At 42.3% G+C, this 18,400-nt stretch overlaps 1 protein-coding gene across 9 annotated transcripts in view; it reads right to left on the reverse strand.

The window, feature by feature from the left end:
* Window positions 1–18,400, reverse strand: part of LOC137380632 (ubiquitin thioesterase ZRANB1) — a 79,035-nt gene that overhangs the window by 38,281 nt on the left and 22,354 nt on the right. For 8 of the 9 annotated variants that reach the window (XM_068052779.1, XM_068052776.1, XM_068052775.1 and 5 more), the window contains 2 exons: window positions 5,659–5,846; window positions 4,773–4,926 (listed from right to left, as the gene is read on the reverse strand). In XM_068052779.1, the coding sequence (XP_067908880.1) occupies window positions 4,773–4,926; window positions 5,659–5,846 (342 nt within the window). Of the gene's footprint in view, window positions 1–4,772; window positions 4,927–5,551; window positions 5,609–5,658; window positions 5,847–18,400 lie in introns of all 9 variants that reach the window. The other variant, XM_068052780.1, reaches the window with a different exon arrangement.

The following is an 18,400-nucleotide window of genomic DNA, read 5'->3' on the forward strand; positions in this document are numbered from 1 at the left end:
ATGGCTGAAAATTGTTGCAAATGCTTCAGCCTTATCTTTTGTACTGATGTGCTGGGCTCGACCAACATTGAGGATGGAGATATTTGTGGAGCCACCTCCTCCAGTTAGTTCTTTAATTGTCCACCATTCACAACTGGATCTGGCTGGACTGCAGAGCTTAGATCTGATCCATTGGTTGTGGGATCGCTTAGCTCTCTCACATGCTGCTTATGCTGTTTGGCATGCAAGTAGTCCTGGGTTGTAGCTTCATTTTGAGGTATGCCTGGTGCTGCTCCTGGAATGCTCTCCTGCTCTCTTCATAGAACCAGTGTTGATGGTAATGGTAGAGTGGGGGATATGCTGGGCCATGGGGTTACAGGTTGAGGTAAAGTACAATTCTGCTGATGGTCCACAGCGCCTCATGGATGTCCAGTTTTGCATTGCTAGATCTGTTTGAAATCTATCCCATTTAGCAAGGTGATTGTGCCAGACAACACAATGGAGGGGATCCTCAAATGTGGCTATGGGACTAGGTCTCCACAAGGACTGTGCAGTGGTCATTCCTACCAATACAGTCATGGACAGATGCACCTGCAGCAGGCAGATTGGTGAGGACGAGATCAAGTATGTTTGTCCCTCTTGTTGGTTCCCTCACCACCTGCCTTACATCCAGTCTAGCAGCTATGTCCTTTAGGACTCGGCCAGCAGTGGTGCTACTGAGCCACTCTTGGCGATGGACATTGAAGTCCCCAACCAATTCAATGACTGGGGATCAGGCATTTCGGTATGACCCATCCATTAACAATGTAAACTCACCAAGCCATCATAGGAGCTCAACATTCTACCAATATGCATAGGATTAATGCTTATTTTAAATTAAGTTCTTTTTAAATTGCATTCATCGCATCAAAACACTTCAAGCAGCTTTCAATAACGACATGTTTTGAAAGCGTTCTCATGAAAGCAAACAGCCAAACTGTACCAGTAACATCACACAAACAACCAAGAAGTGAATTGACCAATCTGTTTTGGCATTGACTGAAAGACTTACATTCATATAGTGCTTTTCATGACTGCACAATATCCCAAGCACTTTACAGTCAGCCAATTAAGTACTTTTAAATTGTAGTCAGTTATATCAAACATGGCAGCCTATTTGCACACAGCAAGGTCACAAAAATAGCAATGAAATAATGGCTATATAAATCTGTTTTTGTGATGTTGGATAAATATTGACCAGTACACTGCTAAGAACTTGTTTTTTTTTAATATATTCTTTCATAGGATGGGAGGGTCGCTGTCAAGGCCAGCATTTGTTGCCCATTGAAAGGTGATGAGCCGAGCCATATTCTTGAACTGCTGCAGTCTGTGTAGTGTAAGTACACCCACAGTGCTGTTAGGAAGGGAGTTCCAGGTTTTTGACCCAGCGGTTCTTTGCAATAGTGCCATCGGATCTTTTACGCCCCACCTGGTCGGGGAAATGAGTCCTCGGTTTAATGCCTCATTCAAAAAACTGAATTTCTTGCATGGATCACAGTACTGTACAATATAATGGCACCACCACTACCATGAGTATAGGGAGGATTCTTGCAGCTGCTGACCGCATAATGAAAATGTTCAACATGATACATTTCAGCAGTTCTGTAGTTCAAGCAGTTTATTCTCCCCTGTAGTTATAATGTATTATATTGGCTATTGGGATGTTAATGGGTTAATTCTAATTGGTCAATATGCTAATAATGCTGTGTACCTCACAGGAAGTGATGCACCACCACATGGTTTGATCTCCCACAGTCTCTTGGAAGATGTAAGCCAGAGCAGTAAGATATGTTTCAATAAAGCTCCTGTTTCATTCATCTCAGCAGATTAAGTATTCTGTATTAGTATTAACATTGCCAAGCATATTACTTGGTGGCAGCAAGTTAAAAAAAGAGAAATCTCCACACCTTTGTCTGAAAGCTTTGAGAAGGTCACAGGCCTCAATCAGGCAGAAGCATGGCCGAAATGGTAGCAAGAGATTTGCCAGTTATGGCACCGTGTTAGGCCTCACTGCGAAGGTGAGCAGTGAGGTCAGTACACTGTTGTACGTGATGGGTGACTGCATGGATGATATCGTCTTCACAGAGGTTCGATGAGGAGAAAGTAGCGTACGATGAAGTAATCAAAGCATTTGATACATACTTTAAAAATCGAATACTATTATTGAGCGGGCTAAATTTAACAAATGTACCCAATGTCAAGGGAAAAGTGTTGATGCATTCATAAACAACCTGTATAAACTTAGAGAACTGAGAGTTTGGCAGCTTTAAAGATGAACTGATCAGAGGTAGAATCATTATGGGAGTGTTGAATGATGCCTTGTCTGACCGCTTGCAATCAAGGAGATGATCTAACCTTAGCAAAGGCAATCCAACTGAGCAGCCAAGCGGAGTTTAGGAAACAATCAATCGGTGGTTCGAGGTGACAGGGATAGCCCCATCTCCAAAGCAGCTGACTCAGTAGACTATGTCAAACATAAAAAAGGAAGAGCTGTCGTAAAAAAGCAGGGGAAACAGGATGAGTGTCCGACAGCGCAAGCTAACTGTAACCGGTGTGGCAGAGAAAAACCACAGGTTAAGAAAACTGCGCTGCCAAAGAGGCTGAATGCCATTTATGTGGAAAGATAGGTCACTTCCAGGCTGTGTGCCATAGCAAGAAGCCTGTACAGAATATGCACAAAGGTAAGCCTTTGAAAGGTGACATGATCTGTGAAGTAGAGGATATCCATGATTTGGTGTTGATTTTCCTTGGAGATCCAGGAACCAAGTGGAAGTTGCCGGAGTGCTGAGATGTTGAATCGTTGTTACAGAGAGAAGCTCTCTTCAGCCATCATGCAAAAAGACTATATGGGCCGGGATGGCTAGAACTCAGTCATGGAGAACTGAAGGCAACCCTCCAATAAATCGGGAAAAAAAAGACAAACATGGAAACATTGGATGTAATTCAAAACTAAAATTGCTCACTTTTGAGCAGGGAGGTCTGTACCAACTTGCATCTGATTTGTAGAGAACAACTGGAAAGCAGAGGTCAGCCCAAAAACATTATAGCTGAATTCCCAGTGTGCCTGTTTACACCCAGAAAAGTTCCTCATCCACTCTTGCCAAAAGTAAAGGAGGAAATGGACTCTTGAAACAAGGGGTTATTTCACCTGTGACAGAACCAACAAGCTGGTGCTCAGTGATGGTCCAGGTGCCAAAACCCAACAGATCTATCAGAATTTGTACTGATCTTACACAGCTGAACAAAGCAGTTGAATACAAATATCATCCTATGTCGTCTGTGGACAAGCTTATCAAAATTGGAAGAGAGTTCAATCTTCACAAAGCTAGATGCAAATAGTGGTTTTGGCAACTACCCCTCAATGAAGAGTCGAAGCTGCTCACAACCTTCATTACTCCATTTGGGAGGTTTTGCTTCAACAGACTAGCCTTTGGCATCACATCAGTATCAGAAATCTGAGAGGACTATGTCAAACATCATAGAAGGACTGGATGGAGTCATGTGTCACATGGATGATGTCCTGATCCATGGATGCACTCAGACAGAACATGACACTAGAATGTGGGCAGTGAACCATAGAAAAGTTATAGCACAGAAAGAGGCCATTCAGTCCATCGCGTCAGTGCCAGCTGAAAAAACTAGTCGCCCGATCTAATCCCACCTTCCAGCACCTGGTCTGTAGCCTTGCAGGTTACAGCACTTCAGGTGCAGGTCCAGGTACCTTTTTAAATGAGCTGAGAGTTTCAGTCTCTACCACCGATCCAGGCAATGAATTCCAGACACCCACCACCCTCCGGGTGAAAACGTTCTTCAAAATATGGCAGACGACTCAAGTTAACCAGTCAGGCTATCAATTTCCCTCCTGCCCAGCAGAGTCTGAAGGACCACTCGCAGGTCTCAAAACCTCAAACCCCTCCAAAAAAGAGAAGAGGGCTCGTTCCGGTAAACTTGTGAAATCACAACAGCAACTGTCCATATACAAATGGGAATAAAGATACTTTTTTTGGGGGGGCGGGGGGTCGGGGAAGATGAGGTGTAGTCTGGATATTGGGTTGTTAATGCGTTAATTCTAATTGGTTAATATGCTGTGTACCTCATCACAGAATGTGATGCACCACCACATGGTTTGGTCTCAGTCTCTTGGAAGATGTAAGCCAGAGCAGTAAGACATGTCTCAATAAAGCTCCTGTTTCATTTACCTCAGCAGACTCATTAAGTATTCTGTATTAGCCGAACAATACAAAGAATATTACAGTTTGTAGCAGCTGGAGGGCCAAACCCTTCCACCTTCCCCATAGCCTTTTAAAGCCCTCTTTAAAATCCATCTCTGACCAAGCTTTTGGTCAATTTCTCTTCCATGCTGATTACACCTCTGAAGTACCTTGGGATGTTCTTCTACATGAAAAGGTACAATATTAATCCAAGATGCTGTTTTTGGAATTACTAGATTTAAAAAAAAAATCCTGGGTTAAAGCTCCCTCCTACTGAACATTCATGACTGGTGAAAAAAAACAACTGGCCAGGTAGCTAACTCACCTATTTGGAATAAATTCTGCAGCCCACATTTAAAACAAGTGGTTGTGACACTGTTAATATATTACATTTTAGTTCCCGTGTAAACTCATTTGTTCAAATGAATACCTCTACAAGTGTGTATCCACTCTCCGTCAATTCTAATTTTCTCTTTTTATTAAAAAGGTGACAACACAATATTATGTCTAAATCCAGCCCTTGGATTGTTACATTTAGGGTACCTGCAGGTAATGTGAATGTCACCAGATCAGTGAGGAAGTAACAGGCAAAGTCTCCCTTGCGTTGATGAAGGGATGCAGCTATCTCACGACGTATCTGTTCAGTGAGCTCTGGGCATACCATAGCAGGTATACACTTGGCAGCTTGTTGAGACACCTATAGTAAAAGAGGTAGAATAAAGGCACTATATTGTCACATAAAATATTTCAGAACTCAAGTTGAATATATTGATACACAGATCTGAGAATTCCCAATGTAACATTTCCTTTGACTACATTTGTGGTCTGAACAATGAGAAGGAGGTCAAATTTAATTTTATTTAGGAGGTAAAAACACCACATCCTCATCCTCCACAACTAGTCTCTTTCACTTGATCCTTGGGTACACGACCTTCACCAACCACTTTGAATGCTTAATAAAAAAAATGTCGTATTAGTCCCAATGTAGTGTAGCTATTCACATTTTCTTGGCATGAAAATGCTCACGGTACGTCCAATGGAAAACAAAAAAAATTCAAATTTTCAATAAAGTGATTTTCTTTTGGGTGGAGGAGGAAGGCAGAAAAAAGATGTTTCGGGTTTGGCTGATTCAAAACAAGCCAGGCATTACTCACTGTACTCAAGATTCCAAAATCAAGTCCCAATGTGATAAAATATTCCCCAATGTCCTTTAATGCTATGTACATTAAGTGTAATGACACGTGTTAAGTAGAGACTGCCACTTGGAATTTGGACTCGCACCCTCACTATTTTTGAATTACAAAAATCTCTTTTGTACTTACTATATTAGGCTTAATCTCAAACTGCAAGGACTCATTTGACATCAACCCGTAGTTTTCCTAAACAGAAATAGAAGAAAAAAAATAATAGAACTATTAGGCTAACTCACCTCTGTTAACAAAATTGCCAACATGTCCTGTCTCTGAAAACGGATAGCAAGGTGTACAAGGGTGTAACCTACATCAAAAGCTGAAGGACGATTCAATAAGCGTACTTCATCTGATACAAGCTGCCGTGCAATGTCACTTCCAGATGACTTGTAAGCTTCGACTGCAGCCAGATCCCCTTCTACTACTCCTGCAGGAAACAAAGCATGCTCAATTCAAGTTACCTGTTCCAATACTACTATAGTATAACAGTTTACATATAATCAGTTAGGTCCAGAGTTGCAAGCCCCAAGTGAATACTGCAAAGATTAGAAGAATCACTCAAAATATAAACACTTACAGCTATTGGACAATTTGTTCTTTTGCAATTTTTGGTAGCTGCCTCAATAGCACTTCAATAGCTTTTTGCATTAAATAAAATTGCTTAAAAGTAGTAAAAATCTATTTTCAGATTGTCTATTTTAAGCTATAGCATAAAAGATGCACAGAACAGCAAAACTGCCGACATATCTACAATAACTTATCAGACACCACAATGGGAGGATGAAAAATTCTGTGACGGTGAAAAAGATCAACTTCTCAAGCACAAAATTATAGGGTAAATACAGCTTTAACATGGAAGTCTGTGGAGGCGAAAAGGTGCACTTCACAGATTATCAAAAATTCAAGCAAAATCTGTAGTACAGTTTCAGCTGTGATAGCTTGCTTTTCAACAAAGATCTGCCAGCAATCTTTAAGCATCAGCTAAATTAAGATTTCTAATCATGTTTCACAAGTCAAATAAAGGAAAAAACAAATAGCTGCAATTTTAACATTTTGATACACTTTGTTGTAATAAAGAAATCAAGTGATCAAGCCAAGCATCAACCTTCATTTTTTTTTTCTGTTCCAGAAACAAAATTAATGCAAAGTTGCAAAAGAATTTCTCATATTTTGCAATGCTTACAAGCAATCATTTCCTCACTTTAAAAAGGCCCAAGTTTATCTTCTATCAAAAGTTTAGAAAAATGCCTCTATCAAATTTCTAAAGGCATTTGATAAACTTAAGATACCTTTTGAAGTTCTGAACTGAAATATTTTTGTATGGAGAAAGGAACTGATAATTAACAGTAATTATTCCAGTTAGGTCACTGTGACAAACTAAGAGACATAGATTTTAAGGCAAGGACAGTGTACAATATTAAAATCAAAGACTGGGTTAAGAGTGGGGAAGAAAATTTTAAAAAAAGAGAAAAAATGAAGACAGTAAAGGGAAAGAAAAGCTCAGACCTTCAGCTCCACTGATTGTAGATTGCAAGATAAACAGGTATGTATAGGTACTTAAAAAGGAAACGTTTAGCTAAGGTAAAATGTGGGTCCATTACAGGCAGAGTCAGAAGAATTTATAATGGGGAATAGAGAAATGGCAGAGAAGCTAAATTACTTTGTGTCTATCTTCACTGAGAAAGAAACAAGAAATCTCCCAGAATTAGAGATCCAAGGGATTAGGGAGAATGAGGAATTGAAGGAAATCAGTAAGAAGGTTGTATTGGAGAAATTGATGGGGCTGAAGGTTGATAAGTCCCCAGGACCTGATGTTCTACATCCCAGAGTGTTGAAAGAGGTAGCTATGAAGATAGTGGATGCATTGATGATCACCTTCCAAAATTCTATAAATTCTGGAGCAGTTCCTGCAGATTGGAAGGTCGCAAATGTCACCCCACTACTTAAGAAGGGAGGCAGAAAGAGGGAATTACAGACCTGTTAGCCTTACATCTGTCTCTGGGGAAAATGCGATAATCTATTCTAAAGGATGTGGACACTTGGATAATAATGATCTGATTGGGTATAGACAAGATGGATTTATGAATGGGAAATCATGTTTGACAAACCTGTTGGAGTTTTTTTTTGAAGAGGTCACTAACAGAATTGATAAACAGTCAGTGGACATGGTACACTTGGATTTTCAGAAGGCTTTTGATGGAGTCCTCCACAGGAGGTTGGTTCGCAAAATTAAAGTACATGGGATAGGAGGTAATATACTGGCATGGATTAAGGATTAGTTAACAGGCAGAAAGTAGGAATGAATGACTCATTCTTGCGTTGGCAGGCTGTGACTAGTGGGGTACCACAGGGATCAGTGCTTGGGCCCCAGCTGTTCACAATATATATCAATGATTTTTTTTAGATTAGAGATACAGCACTGAAACAGGCCCTTCGGCCCACCGAGTCTGTGCCGAACATCAGCCACCCATTTATACTAATCCTACACTAATCCCATATTCCTACCAAACATCCCCACCTGTCCCTATATTTCCCTACCACCTACCTATACTAGTGACAATTTATAATGGCCAATTTACCTATCAACCTGCAAGTCTTTTGGCTTGTGGGAGGAAACCGGAGCACCCGGAGAAAACCCACGCAGACACAGGGAGAACTTGCAAACTCCACACAGGCAGTACCCGGAATCGAACCCGGGTCCCTGGAGCTGTGAGGCTGCGGTGCTAACCACTGCGCCACTGTGCCGCACCTAGATGTGGGGACCAAATGTAATATTTCCAAGTTCGCGGATGACACAGAATATTTGGAATTCTTTATCCCAGAGGGCTGTGGAAGCTCAGTCATGGAGTATGTTTAAAGCAGAGATTGCCAGATTTCTGAATACCAATGACAAAGGGACATCAGGAGTATGGGGAAAAAAAGCATTGAAGTGGATGATCAGCCATGATCTTACTGAATGGTGGGGCAGGCTCGATGGGCTGAATGGTCTACTCCTGCTCATATGTTCCTATGTAACAGGTAGCTATGAACACAGCAATTCAGCCATACTGGAACTAGATACCAGGACAGAGATACTAGGATGCCAAGCTACAAGATACGCATACATGAACACTGGAAGCAATATAAATATCAGAAACTTAATATCCTCACTAACAAACAGGGCAAGAAATGAGGTGGTATAACTTGCGTGCTTCAGGGACATCTCAAGTAAAGGCCCGCTACCCAACCCGAACAGGCCACACGACACGTGTCGGGTTCAGGTCGGGCCAGACACACTAAGTATTGGAAAAAAAAACCTTACCCGAGCTGGGAGTCCGGGAAACTGAGTCTGCGCAGTGAGCAAGTGACATCACTATGACATCATACATGCACTGCAGGTTTGGTGTCAAGGTGGAAAAATAAAGGGATGGTGGGGTCGGGCTCGGGGCATAATCGGAGGGACTCGGCCAGGTCGAGCCCGCTGTGGTTCGGTCGGGTTCTTTTTCCCGACCCGAGCAGGCCTTTAATCTCAAGGAGGTTAGAAAAGTTGATCCAGAGACAGTAAGTTAGTTATGTTGGTTAAACATCTTTAATCTGAAGACGAAGTTGGGATAAGGGAAATGCTACACATCAGGTCAGAAAGACAGCTTACTCCAAGATTTAAAAAAAAGGGAGTGCAAAATGGGAAATTTATTTTAATGTGCAGCTTCATTCAAGAAAATATTAATTCTAATTAGAGTAATTGACTGTTGTTACAACTAGGTGAGGCAGGGGTCTAGGGCTCCCCTCTCAGCCTTTTCCTGGTTTGGCCATAACAGGGTTTAATTTTTAAAACACCGTGTTTTATCATCCCTCTAAGCAAGTCCTTGCTCACTGCTCTCTAACTGTAATGGCAAAGAAATCAACCAGACAGGTTTTCAGATTTAAACAAGGTGCAAGTTTATTAACCCTAACAGTTAAAACTACTGATAATACGTGACGACACTAGCACACATACGCGATAAGCACATGCAAATAGAGATAGAGGAGGTGATAGAAGGGGAAAGATTTCAAGTAATAGCTGGAGTTCAGTTACTGGCTTTGGGTTTGATGTAAAGTGTTTGATTGAAGTTAAGTCTTGCAGCTCTCGTTGGGGCCCAGTGCACACTTTCAAACTTGTTTCGCTGGTCTTCTGTCTTGAGGCTTAAGTTACTTCCGTGGAACTTTGCGAGGGCGCGGGAGAGCCCTTCCTTCTCTTTTGTCTTCAAACTGCAGTCTGGTCCTTTCTGTGTGGCACAAATCAAACAAACAGCCCTTCGAGCCTGCCCCGCCTATCAATAAGTTCATGGCTGAACTGATTACGCCACATGTCAACCTACCCCCAATAACCTTCCACCCCTTGCTGATCAAGAATCTATCTACCTTTGCCTTAAAAATATTCAAAGACTCTGCTTGCACCGCCTTTTCAGAGAGAATTCCAAAGACTCACGACCCTCAGAAAAAAATTTCTCCTCCTCTGTCATAAATGGGTGACCCCTCATTTAAACCGTGACCCCAGTTCTAGATTCTCCCACAGGGGAGAAACATCTTTTCCACATCCACACTGTCAAGAACCCTCAGGATCGTATATGATTCTATCAAGTCGCCTCTTACTCTTCTAAATTCCAGTGGATAAAGCCTAGCCTGTGCAATCATTCCTCAGAAGACAGCCCGCCCATTCCAGTACTATTAGTTAGTAAACCTTCTCTGTACTGCATCCAATGCATTTACATCCTTCCTTAAATGAGACCAGTACTGTAACACAGTACTCCAGATGTGGTCTCACCAATGCCCTGTATAGCTGAAGCATAACCTCCCTATTTCTTTATTCAATTCCCCTCATGATAAATGATAACATTCTATTAGCTTTCCTAATTACATGCTGTACCTGCATACTAACCTTTTGTAATTCATGCACTGGGACACCCAACTCCCTCTGCATCTCAGAGCTCTCCAATCTCTCACCATTTAGATAATACGCTTCCTTTTTATTCTTCCTGCCAAAGTGGATAATTTTCCTACATTATACTCCACTTGCCAGATCTTTGCCCATTCAATCGTTACATCTTGCCAACCAGAAAATGACCCATTTATGCCTGTTTCTTGTTGGTTAGCCAACCTTCTATCCATGCTAATAGTTTACCCCCTACACCATGAGTTTTTAACTTTAGAGTCAGAGTCTTACAGCACAGAAACAGCCCTTCGGCCCAACACGCCTGCGCCGACCATCAAGCACCCGTCCTACCTAATCCCATTTCCCCGCACTTGGCCTGTAGCCTTGTGTGTTATGGCGTTTCAAGTGTTCATCTAAATACTTCTTGAATGTAGTGAGTGTTCCTGCCTCTACCACCTCATCAGGCACTGTGTTCCAAATTCCAACCACCCTCTTGGTGAAAACATTTCTCAACTCTCCTCTAAACCTTCTGTCCCTTACCTTAAATCTGACCCCTAGTTATTCATCTCTCCACTAAGGGAAAAAGTTTCTTCCTATATATCCTATCAATGCCCCTCATAATTTTGTATACCTCAATCAGGTTTCCCCCCCCCAGCCTTCTCTGCTCCAAGGCAAACATCCCCAACCTATCCAGTCTGTCTTCATAGCTGAAATGCTCCAGCCCAGGCAACATCCCGGTGAATCTCCTCTGCACCCTCTCCATTGCAATCACATCCTTCCTATAGTGTGGTGACCAGAACTGTACACAGAACTCAAACTGTGGCCAAACTAGCATTTTATACAGCTCCATCATAACCTCCCTAATCCTATATTCTATGCCTCGGCTAATAAAAGCAAGTATCCCGTATGCCTTCCTAACCACCTTATCTACCTGTGCTGCTGCCTTCAGTGATCTATGGACAAGCACCCCAAGGTCCCTCTGACCTTCTGTACTTCCTAGGGTCCTACCATCCATTGTATATTCCATTGCCTTGTTAGTCCTCCCAAAGTGAATCACCTCACACTTCTCAGGGTTAAATTTCATTTGCCATTGCTCTGCCCATCTTACCAGCCCATCTATATCATCCTGTAGTCCAAGGCTTTCCTCCTCACCATTTAAGACACCACCAATTTTCAGGTCATCTGCAAACTTACTGATCGTGCCTTCTATATTCACATCTAAATTATTAATGTACACTACAAACAGTAAGGGTCCCAGCACCGATCCCTGTAGTACCCCACTGGTCACAGGCCTCCATTCACAAAAACAACCCTCAACCATCACCCTCTGCCTCCTTCCACTAAGCTAATTTTGAATCCAATTTGCCAAATTACCCTGGATCCCATGGGCTTTTACTTTCTTAACCAATCTCCCATGCGGGACCTTATCAAAAGCCTTACTGAAGTCCATGTAGACTACATCAACTGCTTTATCCTCATCGAAACATCTAGTCGCCTCCTCGAAAAATTCAATCAAGTTTGTTAGACACGATCTCTGCCAGACAAGCTGTGCTGACTATCCCCGATTAATCCCTGCCTCTCCAAGTGGAGATTAATACTGTCCCTCAGAATTTTTCCCAATAATTTCCCTACCACTGATGTTAGACTCACCAGCCTGTAATTACCTGGTTTATCCCTGCCAACCTTCTTGAATAATGGTAACACATTCACTGTCCTCCAATCCTCTGGTACCTCTCCTGTGGCCAGAGAGGATCTGAAAATTTGTGTCAGAGCCCCCACTATCTCCTCCCTTGCCTCACATAGCAGCCTGGGATACATCTTATCTGGATCTGGGGATTTATTCCCCTTTAAGCCCACTAGTACAGCTAATACCTCCTCCTTTACAATGCTAATTTGATCTAGTATATCACAATCCCCCTCCCTGATCACAACACCTACATCGTCCCTCTCCACAGTGAACACAGATGAAAAGTAATGGTTCAAAACCTCCCCCATGTCCTCCGGCTCCACACACAGATTGCCTCTATGATCCCTAATGGGCCCTACATTTTCACCTGGTAATCCTCTTGCCCCCAACGTACTTATTAATGTACACTGATTTTCCTTCATCTTGTCTGCCAGTGATTTTTCATGCCCCCTCTTCGCTCTCCTGATCAAGTACCCCCTACCCTTTCTATACTCCTCTGGGGCCTCCGCTGTTTTCAGCACTCAACCTGCCATACGCCTCCTTTTTTCCCCCCTTATCCAATCCTCTATACCCCTTTACATCCAGGGTTCCCTTGACCTGTTGGTCCTACTCTTAACTTTTACAGGAAGATGCTGCATCTGAATCCTCACAATTTCCCTTCTAAATGACTCCCACTGGTCTGATGTAGACTTTCCTATAAGCTGCTCCCAGTTCACTTTGACCAGATCCTGCTTTATCATATTGAAATCTGCCTTCCCCCAATTTAGTACTCTTATTTCCAGTCCCTCTATGTCCTTTTCCATAACAACCTTAAATCATAGCGTTGTGGTCACTATCCCCGAAATGCTCCCCACCGTCACTTCTACCACTTGCCTGGCTTCATTCCCTAGCATTAGGTCCAGTACTGCCCCTCCTCTTGCAGGACACTACGTGCTGGCTTGAAAAGCTCTCCTGAATGCACTTGAAGAATTCCGCCCCCTTTAAGCCTTTTGCACTAATACTATCCCTATAATATAGGGGAAGTTGAAATCCCCTATTACATTATTATTTTTGCACCTCAGATTTCCCTACATATGCGCTCCTCTACTACTGCCTGACTGTTTGGAGGCCTGCAGTACACTCCCAGCCAAGTGATTGCCCCCTTTTTGTTTTTAAAAGTTGTACCCATATGGCCTCATTAGAGGAACCTTCTAGGATATCATTCCCTCCTTACTGCAGTAAATGACTCCTTAATAAACAGTGCAATGCCACCTCTTTTACCCCCTCCCCCATCATGTCTGAAGATTCTATACCCTGGGATATTAAGCTGCCAATCCTGCCCTTCCCTCAACCATGCCTCAGGTGATAGCAATATCATACTCCCATGTGTTAATCAACATCCTCAATTCATCTGCCTTACTAGTAAGACTCCTTGCATTAAAATAGATACAATCCAGCCTTATTTGCCTGAGCCTTAACAGGTCGACATTTACTTTGTCCTCTGGACTGACAGCTTCATTTATATTTGATTGAAGAACACCCCCTACTGTGTTTCCACTCTGCATCCCATCCCCCTGCCAAATTAGTTTAACCGCACCCCCCATCCCCCCAAACAGCACTAGTAAACCTCCCAGCAAGGATGCTGGTTCCTTTCTGGTTCAGTTGCAACCCGTCTATCTTATACAGATCCCACCTTCGCCAGAAACAGGCCCAGCAACGCAAAAATCTAAAGCCCTCCCTCCTGCACCATTTCCCCAACCATGCATTCATCTGCTCTAACCTCCTATTCATATACTCACTAGCACGTGGCAACGGAAGAAACTCAGTTTACAACCTTTGAGGTCCTACTTTTTAATCTGCTGCTTAACTCCATAAATTCTTTTTGCAGGACCTCATCCTTCTTTCTACCTATGTCATTGGCACCAATGTGGACCACGACCTCCAGCTGTGCACCCTCACCCTCCAGAATATTTTGTAGCCGCTTAGGGACAGAGTCATAGAGTCGTACAGCATAGAAACAGGCCCTTCGGCCCACCACGTCCATGCCGACCATAATGCCCATCTATACTAATCCCATGTGCCTGCATTAATTCTATATCCCTCTATGCCTTGCTCATTCAAGTACCTGTCCAGTTGCCTCCAAGATCCTTGTACCAGGGAGGCAACATACCATCCTAGAATCACGTCTGCGACCACAGAAACGCCTACCCGTTCCTCTAACCATAGAATCCACTACCACTGTTGCCCTCTTGTCCCTTTTACTCCATTCCAGCGCAGCAGAGTCAGCCATGACATTCCAGTCATGACTCTCGGTGCATTCTCCGGAGGAACCTTCTCTCTCTCTTTGGTACTTAGAACTGAAAAGCGGTTAGAAAGTGGGATGTCCTCTGGGGACTCCTGCACTACCTGCCCTGACTTCTTTGTCTGTGCAGCAGCCATCCAGTCACCCCCCCCACAATTGAGCTTGCCTCGGCACCAGCTTGACTACCTGCTGAAACGTGCCATCCACCTAGTCCTCCACCTTGCGGATGCACCAGTGACTCCAGCTGCTGCTCGAGCTCCGAAACCCGAAGCTCAAGCTTCTGCAACCGGAGACACTTTCTGCAGACATGTCTGCCAAGGCCACATGGCACGACCACGACTTCCCACATTGCACAGGAAATACATTCCGGTTGGCCAAGCTGCCCCGCAATTACTTACTTTTACAAGGAAAAAAAATTGCTTGTGCAATATCTTACCAGCTATTTACAATCAACTTTTATCCCCTGTGCCTCTGAGGCTAAGAAAGAAAAAGACCAAAGAGCACATCCCACCACTCCCAGCCAGCAAAAATACCCACATTTAACTTACAGCCTCACTCCATGCAAACACCAGTATAGCCAATAAATACTAAAAATTTACAGGTAGCTATCCTAGGGCTTTAATGTAAAAAGGAACCTTCTTTTAAAAACGCTAATCACAGATAGCCCCAGAAAATAACAGTTGCTGCCCACTGACCAGTGCACAGACTTTCAGTGATGTCACTTTTTTTTTTACACTAAGTCCAAATAGAGCGCGCGCAGAAACAAAGTCCGCTGCTGCCGTCCCCGACTTAAGGTTAGTGAGGGGCCTCAAGCCCCGCTCTTTCTTTTACAGGTCTGATTCCACTCCCGACTCCTTCCAGGTCTGCTGCGGCCGTCCCCGACTTCAGGTTAGTCTGAATTCTGCAATAACATTTGATGTGGCACCTTATCAAACGCCTGCTGGAAATCGAAGTGCAATACAACCACTGGTTCCCCTTTATCCACTGCATATGTAACTCCCTCATAGAACTGCAATAAATTGGTTAAACACGATTTCCCTTTCACAAAACCACGAACTGTAAAGCAAGACCATCATTGGGGGAATTGAACGCCAGGGACATCACAGTCTATTGGAAGCGGGAGTGTGATCATAAAATGCAACAAAGCAACTGGAAGCACTCTAGACACATTATTTTAGCTCGCATTATAGCGAGACTAATCGGGAGTAAACTTGGAAATTGTATGTACGGTAATACTCTCAAATAGTAATGTGGAAAGGCTACTAGTTAAGCTCATACACCACGGTTTGCGTAAAATTTGAGAAATCGACAAAAAAGTGGTTCCTCAGCTTGGTTTTATAGTTTAGTATCTGAGATTTTTTAACCAAAAATGGAAAATCAGCACCTGTGGAGATAACAGATGAACATTTCATGTACATCCTGTGTTTTAACAAAGGTTGGAGCAATTCCTCTGTTCTTAAGTTGGTTAACATATTCCATTAATTGGTCTTTTATTTGCACCTACTTCTTGGGTGAGAGGAAGAAAATAAATTTGTTCGCCATCCAATTTCTATCTCAGTTAAGGAGAAGGGTTACAGGCAAGGTGGTGATGCAAAAGTCCACTTCTCATCTGAGGGCGTTTTGGGGGAGTGGAGAAAACCAAGGCAGAAGAGGATACAGTTGGCAGATTTCGACTGCCTCAGCAGTGGTGTGAATCCAGCCTCCGATTTCTACCTCAATGGAGGGAACATAATTGGTAAACTGAGCTTTGCCATCCATTGAAGGTTTTGAGTTCTTTCTTTGCAATCAGGTGGTGGTTCTGGGGCTCATGAGTAACATTTTTGGTTTGCTGTTGCTCAGTTGGACAATTTTACTGCTTTTCCTGCTGGGTAGTGCAGAACTCAGAAAAGTTAAGAGTTTGTGGACTTGCTCTTTGCCGTTGCATCCAGTGAAGAACTGCACCGTCTTTAATAAAGCCTGTTCAGATGCAGCCAGCCTGATTCTCTTTTAGCCACTTACTAGAATGTAATAGCTATCCTTTTTACTGTCAGTTGCTATGTTTTTACATGGACATTTCCTTTAATCCAACCTTTCCTCCATTTTTTCTCCTCCTGTATGATTCCCCAAGTAGGTTTCCATTTTTTCCTTTAGCTGTCCCCATCATGCAAAGTTATTCCATGTAACTTTACGCTCCCAGCGCCACTTATGCAGCAATACCTTTGGTAAGGTTGCCACAACAATGTTCCTAATCTAACATGTTGGTTGGGTTATCTGCATTCTTGTAGCTTCCCAATAGAATGCAAAGTCTACTATGCAAGTTGCACCCTCGTATTTTTCTGCTCATTGAAAACTTAGCAACTTAGCCTAGAATATACATTAAAAGCTTACTACTAGGAATTAATTATTTATTATTTGTTATGACTACCTTTTTTCCCAAGATTTCTTAGAGCCCTGTTTGAAGATACTGGCGTAAGTGAATTTGTATGAGTATCCTCTGCCTGTCCTCTTATATGCAGTAGCCACAACAGCACCTGCTTTTTTGGACTAGAGCTAATAAAAGTAAAAAGATAAACCAAATGATCACAGGAATCAATTGGCAACATTACTAGAATTATGAGAAAATATTAAATTGACTAGTTAAATGGAACAGTTGGAGTGAGTAGCTTTTTTTTTTTAAAAACCCCTGGACTCAAAACAGAGATCAAATATAGAAACTTTAAATCCTAGACTGAAGGACTCAGTTTTACTGTTAAGTTTTCAGCTACATGGTTGTACCATGGTTTTAAGACTACCAAGGAGTCAAAAGTTGACTGCTTGGGATCAATAACTACTGCTCCCATGGCTGATGACATTACATCCTCTTCACCACTGGTGTGCAGTAATGAGGCCCAGACCTCAACCAAAACAATTAGCAAAAAACACCATTAACATTTCTAGTGGACAGGTCAGGGAATCCTGCAATATCAGCCTGTCATCTTCATAGTTGACTACATCTTGCAGAATATTGCCTTGGAAAGTATAATCACATGAGATGGTGCAGCAGTGGACGAGAGAAGAAATACATTCGCATCTCTGGACTATGGTTTAAGAACTCTTGTATGTCGACCAACTGCATGCACTAAAACGTACCAAATTTCTGGGGGCCCCACCCAACCATTAACGATATACTTGTAATCTTGGAATTTCCTGCTTTTAACTGCAGGCAAAAGGTATACCTAGTGCAGTAACAACTTAAAAGTGGACATTCAACCTGAACACATGAACTACAAGATTCAGACTATTCCTCATGGAACTGTATTAATGCAAATGTACAATTTCTAAAGAACTGCAGTCATGAAGTTTTACTCTACCACATTTTTTTGTAAATAGCTAAAACACAATGAGTTCGTAGAATTGTTTTCATGATCAACTATATCTCCACTGGTAATCAACATACATATCTTCAAGATAGTCACTGTAAAGCTTACGAGGAACATTATTGTATCCTCTTTAGTCCAGGATCGCAGATATCAATACTCAAGTTCTGTACTACTAAACAATTAAAGTTATACTTATTTAAAATTATCCCAATTCTAAAATACACAGTTCCCACAAAGTACAAAATCACATGACCTTCAATGCATTCTCCTACACGCACTATTCTGACCTTGGGGGGGAAAAAAGTTATACTTCCCTTACAAGTATGAATGTGCATTGATAATTGAATGCAATTTTGAATCTTACATGTACAAAGGAATGCTGAACATTGATCAGTGTTCCATGCGCAATACTATTGCTTCTCAGTAAAATAGTATAGAATGCAATAATGAGCAACCATTGAAGAATGCACCATCAAAAGGGTGGAGAGAACAAAATAAAATGTACTAGCCAACTTATCTTACCCAAGTGCATGGGGCAGCTTTTTGAATTTTGAAACTTAAACAGGCACTCCGTCATGACTCCAGTATTTTGTATCAGAAATATTATGGTTATAAGATTGCTCAGAGACACTCTGTGCTCCACAAAATTGCAACAAACAATGGATTCTTTACAATTTATTGAAACTCATTATGGATCTATCCAGACTGAAATACTTCATTGTGCAGACAGGCAAATCACATGCTGCGTTAAAATGTTATTGAAAAGATTGGTGCAAACAGAACA

The sequence above is a fragment of the Heterodontus francisci genome, chromosome 20 (genome assembly GCF_036365525.1).
Source record: "Heterodontus francisci isolate sHetFra1 chromosome 20, sHetFra1.hap1, whole genome shotgun sequence".
Taxonomy (NCBI): domain Eukaryota; kingdom Metazoa; phylum Chordata; class Chondrichthyes; order Heterodontiformes; family Heterodontidae; genus Heterodontus; species Heterodontus francisci.